Source organism: Pyrus communis, chromosome 13, assembly GCF_963583255.1.
Source record: "Pyrus communis chromosome 13, drPyrComm1.1, whole genome shotgun sequence".
In the NCBI taxonomy this organism is placed as follows: domain Eukaryota; kingdom Viridiplantae; phylum Streptophyta; class Magnoliopsida; order Rosales; family Rosaceae; genus Pyrus; species Pyrus communis.
In genome coordinates, this window is record NC_084815.1 from 23,685,623 (window position 1) to 23,696,836 (window position 11,214).

General features: G+C 38.4%; 1 protein-coding gene across 1 annotated transcript; it reads left to right on the forward strand.

The window, feature by feature from the left end:
* The first annotated feature begins 9,470 nt into the window (after window positions 1-9,470).
* LOC137712402 (uncharacterized) lies at window positions 9,471-11,011 on the forward strand. The gene is made up of 4 exons (XM_068451486.1): window positions 9,471-9,636; window positions 10,088-10,345; window positions 10,523-10,631; window positions 10,732-11,011. The coding sequence occupies exons 1-4, from the start codon at window positions 9,471-9,473 to the stop codon at window positions 11,009-11,011; spliced, it is 813 nt and encodes a 270-aa protein (XP_068307587.1).
* The last annotated feature ends 203 nt before the right edge of the window (window positions 11,012-11,214 follow it).

The following is an 11,214-nucleotide window of genomic DNA, read 5'->3' on the forward strand; positions in this document are numbered from 1 at the left end:
CCATGTGGGTCTTATCTCTATTAGAGAGATGGTACAAATAGGTGCTAGGTGGTAAGAGTTGAATTTTTGAAAAATAATACTCACACGAGTTTGAGCTTACCGTAGCTTTTGCCAAATCCCTCCACCAATGGACGGAGCATTCACGCCCAACCCGAAAATGCGTGTGCCCGCACGTGTGTCCCTGTGTTTTAGTGGGCATGCACGTTGACGTATATGAGTATGTATCTGTTCTTATTTGCAGTGTTTTCTATTTCGGTCCTGATAGCACTTCTGTAGCTCATAACTTTCTGTACAATCTGGACTACGGAAACTGTAGTTCCGATGTTAAGGTTGTCTTTCTTATGATACCCTTGTTGCTACCTCGCTGTAGTTCTACAACTTTATACAATCACGAGTGTACTCGTCACAATTTTTTGGATCGTATTACTCTATAGACTTGGTCAGATCTTTGTTTGCTTAATCAACCTGGCTAACCTTGTTTAATCACAAGACGGAATGAGCTTGGTTGCACCTGTTTCCGTCTTATCTGTATCTGTATCGTCAAAGTTTATTTGTAAAACTAAGAGATTGTGCATTTTGTATTAAACCAATTCGGGTTCTTATACTAAACAGGTTACTGTTTCTATTCCCATGTACTGCATGAAAAGCCTCCTTATTTTTGTTCCAGAAATTTGGGTTCGTGAAACATGCAGTTCTGGAAGTGCAGCCACTAAAAAATCTGTTAGAAGGGAACTATCTCACAAGGCTTCGGGATCGAACACCTTTGAGATGGTCCGCTCTGAAATGTCGCGATCTATGCGTTCCAAAAGGCTTACTGAATAGACTGGCAGGTCAGGTCGTCTTAGAAAGCAAATGTCACCAGGAACTGGCACAGTGAAGTTTTCTTCATCGAGTAAATTGCACTCGAGCTCTGGCCGAGTAGATACCAGGCAGACAATGTCTAGAAGGACTACCGTTGAGTTTAATCTGCCTAGAAAAAAATATTCTTCGCAGAAGGTGAAGAAAACTTACAAAAGCGTACTTGCTGGACATTTCAAGCTTTTCGGACATGGCAGTGAAGAAACAAGAGTCTAAATCTTGCTCTGAATTAAAATGTAAGATAATTAAAAGTTGAATGCCTGTAGCAGTAGTTATCTCAAATCTTTAATGCATTACATATTCTTCAATAACCAATCACTAATCAAATACTAAAAGAATTATAATACCGACAGCTACATATCACGCAATGTTATTATTCACATTATAAAATATAATCAAAAGACAAAAATAAGAATGATGACATCTTATGTTAGTAATAACCTCACTTCACACATCAAAACATTATTTCACATTAATTTCTCAACATATTGGTGAATGGTCATGTTGATCCTAAAAATTACAAAGCTTACGTGGCGCGCAGACCAAGTAACTAATAAACTAATTACGTCATTCGGTTGAATGCGGGGCGTGCCAACTCATCGGCCAAGCTCGGCCGAGGAGTAAAATTTGTTGATGTTGCGTTGAGCGCGTTGCTGACTTCTTTATCTTGCGACTGTGGCTGAGGAAGGAACAAATCTCGGCCTTTGGATTCTCGAGCCTGAAGACAAAGCTGCTAGTTCTGCGAAGTTCACAAATCGTCGGTGCCCGATTCGGTCGCAGTAATTATATTCGTAAGAGTATAAGCACGTCAAATTGACACCAGACTGTACAAACACAAGTATTCAAAGGTGATGTATGTCTTGATGGTGAATGTGGTTTGGCCGTCGGAATGCCAAACTCTGAAACTCAGTGTCCAGTACGCTGAATGCCGTAACTCGTAACACCTTACTTCGCCGAGAAGGCTAATAAGATGATCTTTGCCAATAAGGATTCGAAAACCCTTCTGGATCGAGACTTAGATAGGTAACCAGTCGGCCTTGATGCAGTACTGTTTATCCAAACTGAAGGTGCTCCTTGGTCGGCTGATTCTACGGCAACAGTGCTGTTTATCCAAACTGAAGGTGTTCACCGGTTGCCTTCATAGTGCTATTTATCCAAACTGAAGATGTGTTGGCAAGAAAAAGAAAATAAAAAAAATCTCAAGATATTTGAGAGGTTTTACGCAGGGCAGTTGTGTGTTGAATTGGAGGTCCCTCTTCTGTTGCACGACGTCTGTATTTAGAGGAACATACTTTCTGTTTGGCACTGTCTGAATAATAAGTAGAAACCGACTGAAACTCAAACTCGTAAAAATAACTAACCTGCGACCTAGGTGCCAAAGCCTATCTTCAGATGGTTGATTCTTCAAAGATAATAAAACCCACCTTGACTTATCCCATCGCAATTAAAAACCTAGCCTAGCTAGGCTTTCTTTTCTTGTCATAATTCTATCACTCATCCATACATCCTGATCCCATTTAATGAATTTCAAACCATCTTAAATTCATTTCTAACTACTTGTCAATCAACCTAACCTACTTAGGTTTTCTATTCACCATTATCCAAAACTTGCAGATCCATGTTATGCCACGTGAAGAGTCCAAGCCAAGCTGTTCTAATTCACACAGTACACTGCTACCAAATCCAAATTAACTTGGACTGTTCTGCTTGCTTGTACGTCGAGGTTGTGATTTGCATCCCACTTATTTTGTACAAGAAAATTGAGATAATTTATTAAAAGATAATTATTATGATTAAAAATCATAATATTATCTCTTAACAATAGCAAATTATCTTATCTGACGGTTAAGAAACATGCTCACTCAACGGCCTCGATTACTCGGACCGATGGTGTAAAATTAGGTCCAAACATTGCCCCCCAGTTTCCTTGAACTTCGGCTCGTAAGTCGAATGGTTAAGGAAATTAAGTTTTACAGCATTCCATAATCCTACCAAATAGAATATTCAAAATGCTCAATACTTTCGCCGTATATGAAACGATGCCTCGGCCATCTCCATCCCACCAACTTGAGATGGTCATCGGCCGAACATGAGATCCTTACCTAGCTCAAAAACCCGTAACATAACCAAGACTTGGAACCCCAACCATGCATACATATCCTGACTTTGAAAATTCAAATGCTAACAAATGGCTTTGTTAAAACCAAGGCTTGGAATGATGTTGGCTTAAATGATGTTATCGGCCATGCATATCTTTATCACCCTCTTCCTACTTGATGACCAACTACCTTGACTTGATGATCAAAGCTATGGTTGAAGAAATATGTGGTCAAGGAGAACATCATGTAATCTTAACGTAAGAATAATTTTGGGGACTTCGGCCCCATATGGTCCTGGCGGCAACATCATGCAATCTCGGCATGCGTAATCCTCGACCATGTTTTTCTTCTGTCCACTGCTTTCTAACTCAAAACACGTGATGACAATGGGCGTTCCAAGATTTCCTACCTGCCAATACACGCTGCCAAGCTGATCTTTCAAATCAACTTATTCGACTACTGCTTCCTTAAGCTTATTAGTGGAAAAATCTAAGACCAAGATTATTATAGTCAAGCTCGACCAATAACCCTCGGTCACCGTGATCAAGTCCCTGATATCTATCGATGTATCATTATTCCCTTAACACCTATGCTCTGCCAATGTTGTGGTCTTCCTTGGCTGCCACAATTAAACAAGGCTCGGCGATTTTAGCAAATGGGGCCAAGAAGAACCTGATTCTTGGTATAATTGGTGGATGGCGCCGAAACAAACTAGACGGTCGAGAAAACGGGGCCGAGAACTATGAGAAAAGAAAGCCGAATAAAAATGCATTCGGCATTAAACTTCCATTCCTTCGACCAAAATTGTTTCGACTCGGCACGCTCGACTAAAAAACTGATGCAAAAAACAATGACTGAAAAAATCGAGGCCATAAAACCTTGGCCTAATTCTTTTCCACCGAACGGCCTCACTAAATGAAAAGAATAGCCCTCGTGAAAGCCTACCATACGAAATGGATGGCTCTTTATTTATATCTTAAACTTGCCATCGCCTCCTTAAAATAATGTTATCTTTTGCATGCCATCTCTTTTTCTGATAAAGACCACCGAGTGGGTTTTTGGGAAAATGCCAACACTTCAAAATTAAACACCATTCATTGACTGAAGCCACAGATCAAATCCTGCCATCAAATGCTTGTTATCTCAAATCAAATCAGTGTTGAATTAATGGCCAAGTGGCCAACTAAACATCACCTTTTGACTATATAAAAAAAAATCATCATGACGTGCAGACATCATGATTATGCTTTTTTTTATTTTTTTTATTTTTTATTTTATTTTATTTTATTATAGGAGAGCAACCGAAAAGAACTCAAACATCCAATCATACAAACGTTGCCCCTTTATTTTCTTATGCATCAGCCTGAAAGGCCGAATGGTTAAGAAAATAATTTTTTTTTTATTTAGCAAAAGAAAATGAAAACGGCTAAATCATAGTCAGGAGGAGGCCAACGATGCTTTATTCCAAGCCGAGGCCTTGTAATAACAAAATTTTCAATGTGATTTCGCCCTAGGCCGAATAAAGAATTTTCACCAAATATTTTTGACTTGAAGATAGATTTTTTAACATCGACTGCCGAATGTGTTGAACAATTATTATGCCCCCTAGGCATAATTTCGCCAATTTCGGCTTTCAACTCGAACAACTTAGCTGAACGGGATTTCTTCATATCAGCTTTATCACCAATAATCATATCGATTGGTGTTAAAACCATGTCTTCAATTACCATATCAATTGATGTGGTTTTATGGTCTGAAGTTGTGTATTGCTCTTGTTCATCATTGGAACACTCCTTTGACGAATCATTCTCTGAGTCAAGTTTTGGCTTAGAAACTTGAACATTTTCTTCTAGGCCTACCACACTTTCAGTCTCGACCGAAACAACAGGTGGCCTATGTGTTTCTTCGGCCACCTTGGCAGTTTCCTGAGACCGAATTTGGATTGTGGCCGGAGCGAAAAATTGCCCCCCAGACCCTAGGACTTAACCATTTTTCAAATGGAATTGATTTGTAATCAGAAACGTAAGGAAAATGTTCTTCATTTAGCCAGGCATTAAATCGAGCCCTGTCTTCATTTACCCACTGCTCTTGTAGGGTAATAGGAGCTTTTATTCTCATCATGTAGGCGAATGATTTTTGCTTGGCTCTCACGCCACGAAGAAGTTTTACTGCTTCCCACGATTTTTTATCCTCCTCAAGGCGTTGTGTATTCTCCTCTCTGGTTCTTTTCAAGTGCTCAAGAAGCTCGTGCAATCGGCTAAATGGAGCCGGATTGACATCTTGATATATCATGTGAACTTCGTAGTTTTAGCATTGGGTCCCACTGGGCTTGCCAAAATGTTGACCCTAAAAATTACAAAGTCTACGTGGCGCATAAGCCGAGTAACTAATAAACTAACTACGTTATTCGGTTGAATGCGGGGCGTGCCAACTCGTCGACCAAGCTTGGCCGAGGAGTAAAATTTGTTGATGTTGCGTTGAGCGCATTGATGACTTCTTTATCTTGCGACTGCGGCCGATGAATGAACAAATCTCGGCCTTTGGATTCTCAAGCTTGAAGACAAAGCTTCTAGTTCTGCGAAGTTCACAAATCGTCGGCGCCCGATTCGGTCACAGTGATTATATTCGTAAGAGTATAAGCACGTCGAATCGACACCAAACTGTACAGACACAAGTATTCAAATGTGATTTATGTCTTGATGGTGAATGTGGTTCGGCCATCGGAATGCCGAACTTTGAAACTCACTTGTGAATATCCAATCATAAAATCACTCGGCGTCTAGTACGCCAAATGCCGTAACTCGTAACACCTTACCTCGCCGAGAAGGCTAATAAGATGACCTCTGCCAATAAGGATTCGAAAACCCTTCTTGACCGAGACTTAGATAGGTAACCAGTTGGCCTCGACGCAGTACTGTTTATCCAAACTGAAGGTGCTCCTCGATCGGCTGATTCTACGGCAACAGTGCTGTTTATCCAAACTGAAGGTGTTTGCCAGTTGCCTTCACAGTGCTGTTTATCCAAACTGAAGATGTGTTGGCGAGAAAAAGTAAATAAAAAAAATCTCAAGATGTTTGAGAGGTTTTGCGCAGGGCAGTTGTGTGTTGAATTGGAGGTCCATCTTCTGTTGCACGGTGTCTGTATTTATAGGAACATACTTTCTGTTTGGCACAGTCTGGATAATAAGTAGAAACCGACTGAAACTTAAACTCGTAAAATAACTGACCTGTGACATAAGTGCCAAAGCCTATCTTCAGATGGTTGAATCTTCAAAGATAATAAAACCCACCTTGACTTATCCCATTGCAATTAAAAACCTAGCCTAGCTAGGCTTTCTTTTCTTGTCATAATTCTATCACTCATCCATACATCCTGATCCCATTTAATGAATTTCAAACCATTTTAAATTCATTTCTGACTACTTGTCAATCAACCTAACCTACTTAGGTTTTCTATTCACCATTATCCAAAACTTGCAATCCATGCTATGTCACGTGAAGAGTCCAAGCCAAGCTGTTCTAATTCACACAGTACACTGCTACCAAATCCAAATTAACTCGGACTGTTCTGCTTGCTTGTACGTCGAGGTTGTGATTTGCATCCCACTTATTTTGTACAAGAAAATTGAGATAATTTATTAAAAGATAATTATTATGATTAAAAATCATAATATTATCTCTTAACAATAGCAAATTATCTTATCCGACGGTTAAGAAACATGCTCACTCAACGGCCTCGATTACTCGGACCAATGGTGTAAAATTGGGTCCAAACAGATCCCTGTAGATAAGTGATTTTTGCATTTTTTTTTTCACGTACAAGATTTTGTTTGTTTTAGTTTCTTATTAAAATCAAACTAGAATAAAGAGACATAAATAAGGTTGTGAAGAAAGAAAGAAAAAAGCGTCCAGACAAATCATTTCTCTTAATCTAACCTATTTAGGAAAAATCTTAGGTGAAACGATCTTATCATGTGTCTCTTAATACGTTCATATCATCATTGATGTTTCATCACAGACAAATATCTCAACCGTTGATAACATTTCTGTATACTTATTTGTATCGAATGATTTAACACGACACGTGATCAAGTGACTTTGACCGAATAATATGTTCATCTCCCTTTCCTATGAATTAGTTACCCAAATAAATGACATCTTAAGAGATAATAACCATCTATTTTATCATCGTTGTATGAGTTTAAATTTTGAAGCTTAAGTCTGTCCACCACACTGATTTCAAAATTTAAACCCATGCGAGCATCGACATCTTTTCAGGGTGGTTAGCAAAAATATTCCGAGACACAAACCAGACACAGATTGCATGCTCGGAAAGCTTGTAAAATTGCAGGTACAGTGTACAATTCTCCCCCTCACCCTCTCTCTTCTTTCTTTCTCTCTCTAAAACCAGAGACTCTGCAGTGAGTGAGTCTGAGTCTGAGTCTGAGCTGAGTGAGTGAGTGGGTCACAGATTCGTCACCTTCCTCGCCTCCTACCCTACTAGCTACAGCTACAACTACAAAGACAAGTGGCTTTCTTCTTCCAGTCCCAACGCACACACAAATCAAATGCAAGAACCGAGAGAAACCCACATGGTAAAAACTAAAAAGCCTCCACAAACCTAAATCTCTTTTATTATTTTTATCTTTTATGATTTGGCCGCGTTCGATGGTTTTTATTGTTGTTGAATTTAAAACAATTAAAATGAAATATTTTTTAAATTAATTTTTAGTAAAAATACAAGTACAGTCACTTTTAGTGTTTATTGTAAGAAGTCTTTTAAGTGCTTTTAAAATTCTTATGACTTGTTTGAAAGTGTTTTTAAAATAACTACAAATGTTTTCAATGAATTCTTTTTCAAACTATTCCTTATACAAAATCTAAGTGAATCCTAAAAAAACATTTTAAGTATTTCATGCAAGAAACGCATATCTGGTGCGTCTTTCAAAAATCACTTAAAGTCCTTTTTGAACCCAAAATCTATTTCACAAAAACTACTTTCAATCATTTTAAAATCATTTACAAACGAGCTAATAGACATTTTCTCTAAAAGAGTTTTTAATCATTTTCAAAATACTTTCAAACAAGTCCTAAGTTGTTGCAAGTTTTTCGGTTTATTTTTAGTTGGGTGTGATTTTACTTTTCTGTTTTTATTTCCTTGTTTTCTTCGTTGGTTTTGTCTCTCAAAGATTTACGATTTTCGTTGAGTTTCCTTTTGTGTCTATTTGTTGAAATCAATTATACGAGAGATTTTTCAATGTGCACGGAATATGAAGCAGTACACCATATGTTATTTAATTGTGAGGTATTAGAGAATTCATAGAGAGTCTTACTTTTGAGAGTCCCTTTAACATTTCTCAAACATGAATCTTACTTAAAATTGAAGGGAAATAAATTGGATACCCTGTCTCACCAGTTACAATTTCACATTGACTTGAGTATATGTTTTACAACATACTACAACCTTGTTTCCAAATGCTAGTTAGGTCCAATTGTCAAGGACAATATGCTCACTCCCTTGACCCTGTTTGAATCTTCATTTCTATAGTTTAAAGTATCGCCTTGTCAAGCCTACAACCTTGTCGTGTCCGAAATAAATTGTTACAATATACTTAAGAAGCCTACAACCTTGCCACTATGCCACTTCTACTCCTAACCCTTTTTATTGTTACATGCCACGGTTGGTCTCCAACAAAGCAATGCGTTCTTTTTCAGGTCGCACCCTGTGATACATGCGGTGGTGGTAATGATGAGAACCTCATTGCAACTTGCCGTAAATGCAATATAGCTCGTGCACACCCGTATGACTCTCTCTCTCTCTCTCTGCACGAGCATATATGTAGCTGCATTTGTGTGTGCATGCAGTTTGGCTACTTTGCTTGCCCGTCAATCAAGAACTGAATAGTATGTCTTCTTAATAATATCAGTCTACCAAAATCATGATGCATCTTGTTTTTTGCCTTTTTTTTCCTTTGAAAATTAGAAGACGAAATAGAAAACTTATTAATGCAAATAAATAAAAAGTACAATAAAGGTTATAAGGCAAGTCTAACTACAAATGTAAACTCACCTGTTAGCTACCATAATCACAAGAAAATAATCTACTTGGGTACGTAAAGAAGAATATGTTGTAGAAATCAAATCCCGCAAAGTTCCCCCTAAACGAATGTTTCTCACAAAATAACCTTCTAAACGACGTTTCTTCCTAGCTTCCTCAAGTATTCTAAATTACTTTCATCACCTTTCGATGCCCTTCATGCATGGTATTTTGAATCACCTTTCGATTTCCTAAGGTTCCTTTTTTACACTACAATTTACTGTAATGGTTTGTACTGATTGCAAACTGTAATCTTTTTGCACCATATGGACTGGTGAATGTGGTTTTGTGTGATGTCTTCGTTTTTCAGTTATTGCATGCGGAAAGTTGATATGGAAGCTTGGGAGGATTGGGTTTGCGAGGAATGTCTCGGAGAGGAAGACAATTTAGCATCCCCCACTGATTTAGATGACCGCGATGTCATGCATCCATCAGGTCCCAGCAGAGTTCTTGATGATTCGAGGTGGCAAAAGCCAGTCGGGCACTGGAAAAGTTAAGTACATTTCACAAGGAGAAGTCATTAGGCTATCATCAGGAGTTGAAACAACGAGATCTCAGCGAAATACTTTCAGCTCCAAACCTGGTCAGTCAAGTTCTACAGCACTTTGGCTCTAAATCGCGACGCCGAAGTATCCAACGCCTGCAATCAAAGCAAATCCCAGCATTGTGCCTTCAGGATATGTGAAGCCTCCTAGCTGTGGCAGGAATGCCAATATGTTAAATATCTCAAAGATAAATCAGCAAACATTTCCAATATTAAAGGATTCAAAAGGTGACAAATCTTTTAACCTTTTGTCTTTAACATTTGTCTTATAAGTAAATCCCTTTTGTATCGTCAATATTATTATCGACAGAGTGTCTTCCATATCATTGGTACTCGTACGTATTGAGACTGTATTTGATGTATCCATTCACCTTTTTCTGTTGAAAATATTGTGCGTGTTACCAAAAATGTGAAGATGGTCGTCAAAAAATTTGTAACTTTGATAAATGGTTGTGTGTGCAATGTTTATGATCTCTGATTCCATTTGTAGGAGCAAATATTTCAGTAGCTTATGGAAAGGAGCATGTTCGGGAGAAGCAATCAAAGGATGTCTTAGCTCCAGGAACATCCGTTGAAACAAAGACTCCGGGAGCTTCTGGAAAGGAGCATGTTCGAGAGAAGCAACCAGCGGACGTATTAGTTCCAAGACCATATAATGAAACTTCTCGGAAGAAGATGGAGGCTGCAATAAAAAAGGAACCGTTCACGGTTGCAACAATGAGGCACTCCTCACCTATTTCCAGTCCAGGCAAGTGTTATAAAACCGATAACATATTTACGTGGCAATTTGTGGAATTCATTTCTTTCCTATGAAGTTACCAACATCTTGTGAAAATTTTGAAATTGTAGCCCAGTTGCGACTGAGGTTGGTTCAATTGTTGCCTTGACAACAATTGAACCTACCTTAATTAATCTGGTAACACAGGTGTTGCTGAACATAACCATGCAGATGCTGAAGAAAGAGGTCTTGAGAATACGCTCGCTAGTCTCAATCTAAATCGCTCGAGTCTTCCTGCTCGACAAGTTACTTGGAGGTGGGTAGCCTGTCCATTTAAGATGTTACATACTCTATATTCTATCATGATTTCGGGAAGTTATGTATCGCAAAAGCTTAATTGATATTTCTTTCTTTAGGGGAGGGTTCATCGTTGATGCAGCTACAACAAGTGAATTCATCGGAGGGTTCCAGGGACGACCTCCTTGTAAGATCCATCCTAAAGCCTATAGATTTGCACAAACAATGCCTCGTGTCCTCAAGGCGAATTTTCTTCCTCGATCCCAACTGTGGACTGATATCTTCCAATGCCAACCTCCTGACCTTCAAGATGTTGGACTTTACTTTTTCCCTGATGAAAACGCTGAGAGGTTTGTTTTGGCTTCTGATTGCATGGTTTTAATATCTGAATTATGCTGAATTATTGTGGTATCATATAAGATGCATTTAACACATTGATGCAATACTTCGTCCGTACAATTTGAATTATTTAAAATTGTAACAAAGTGAAAAAATCATCCCACATTGGAAAATTAAGAAACCTGAAAGGGTTCATTTTTGAAATTCCAAGTCAAAGATCCGGTTTGAAATTTTCAAATTTTGAATTATTTATAAAATAAAAA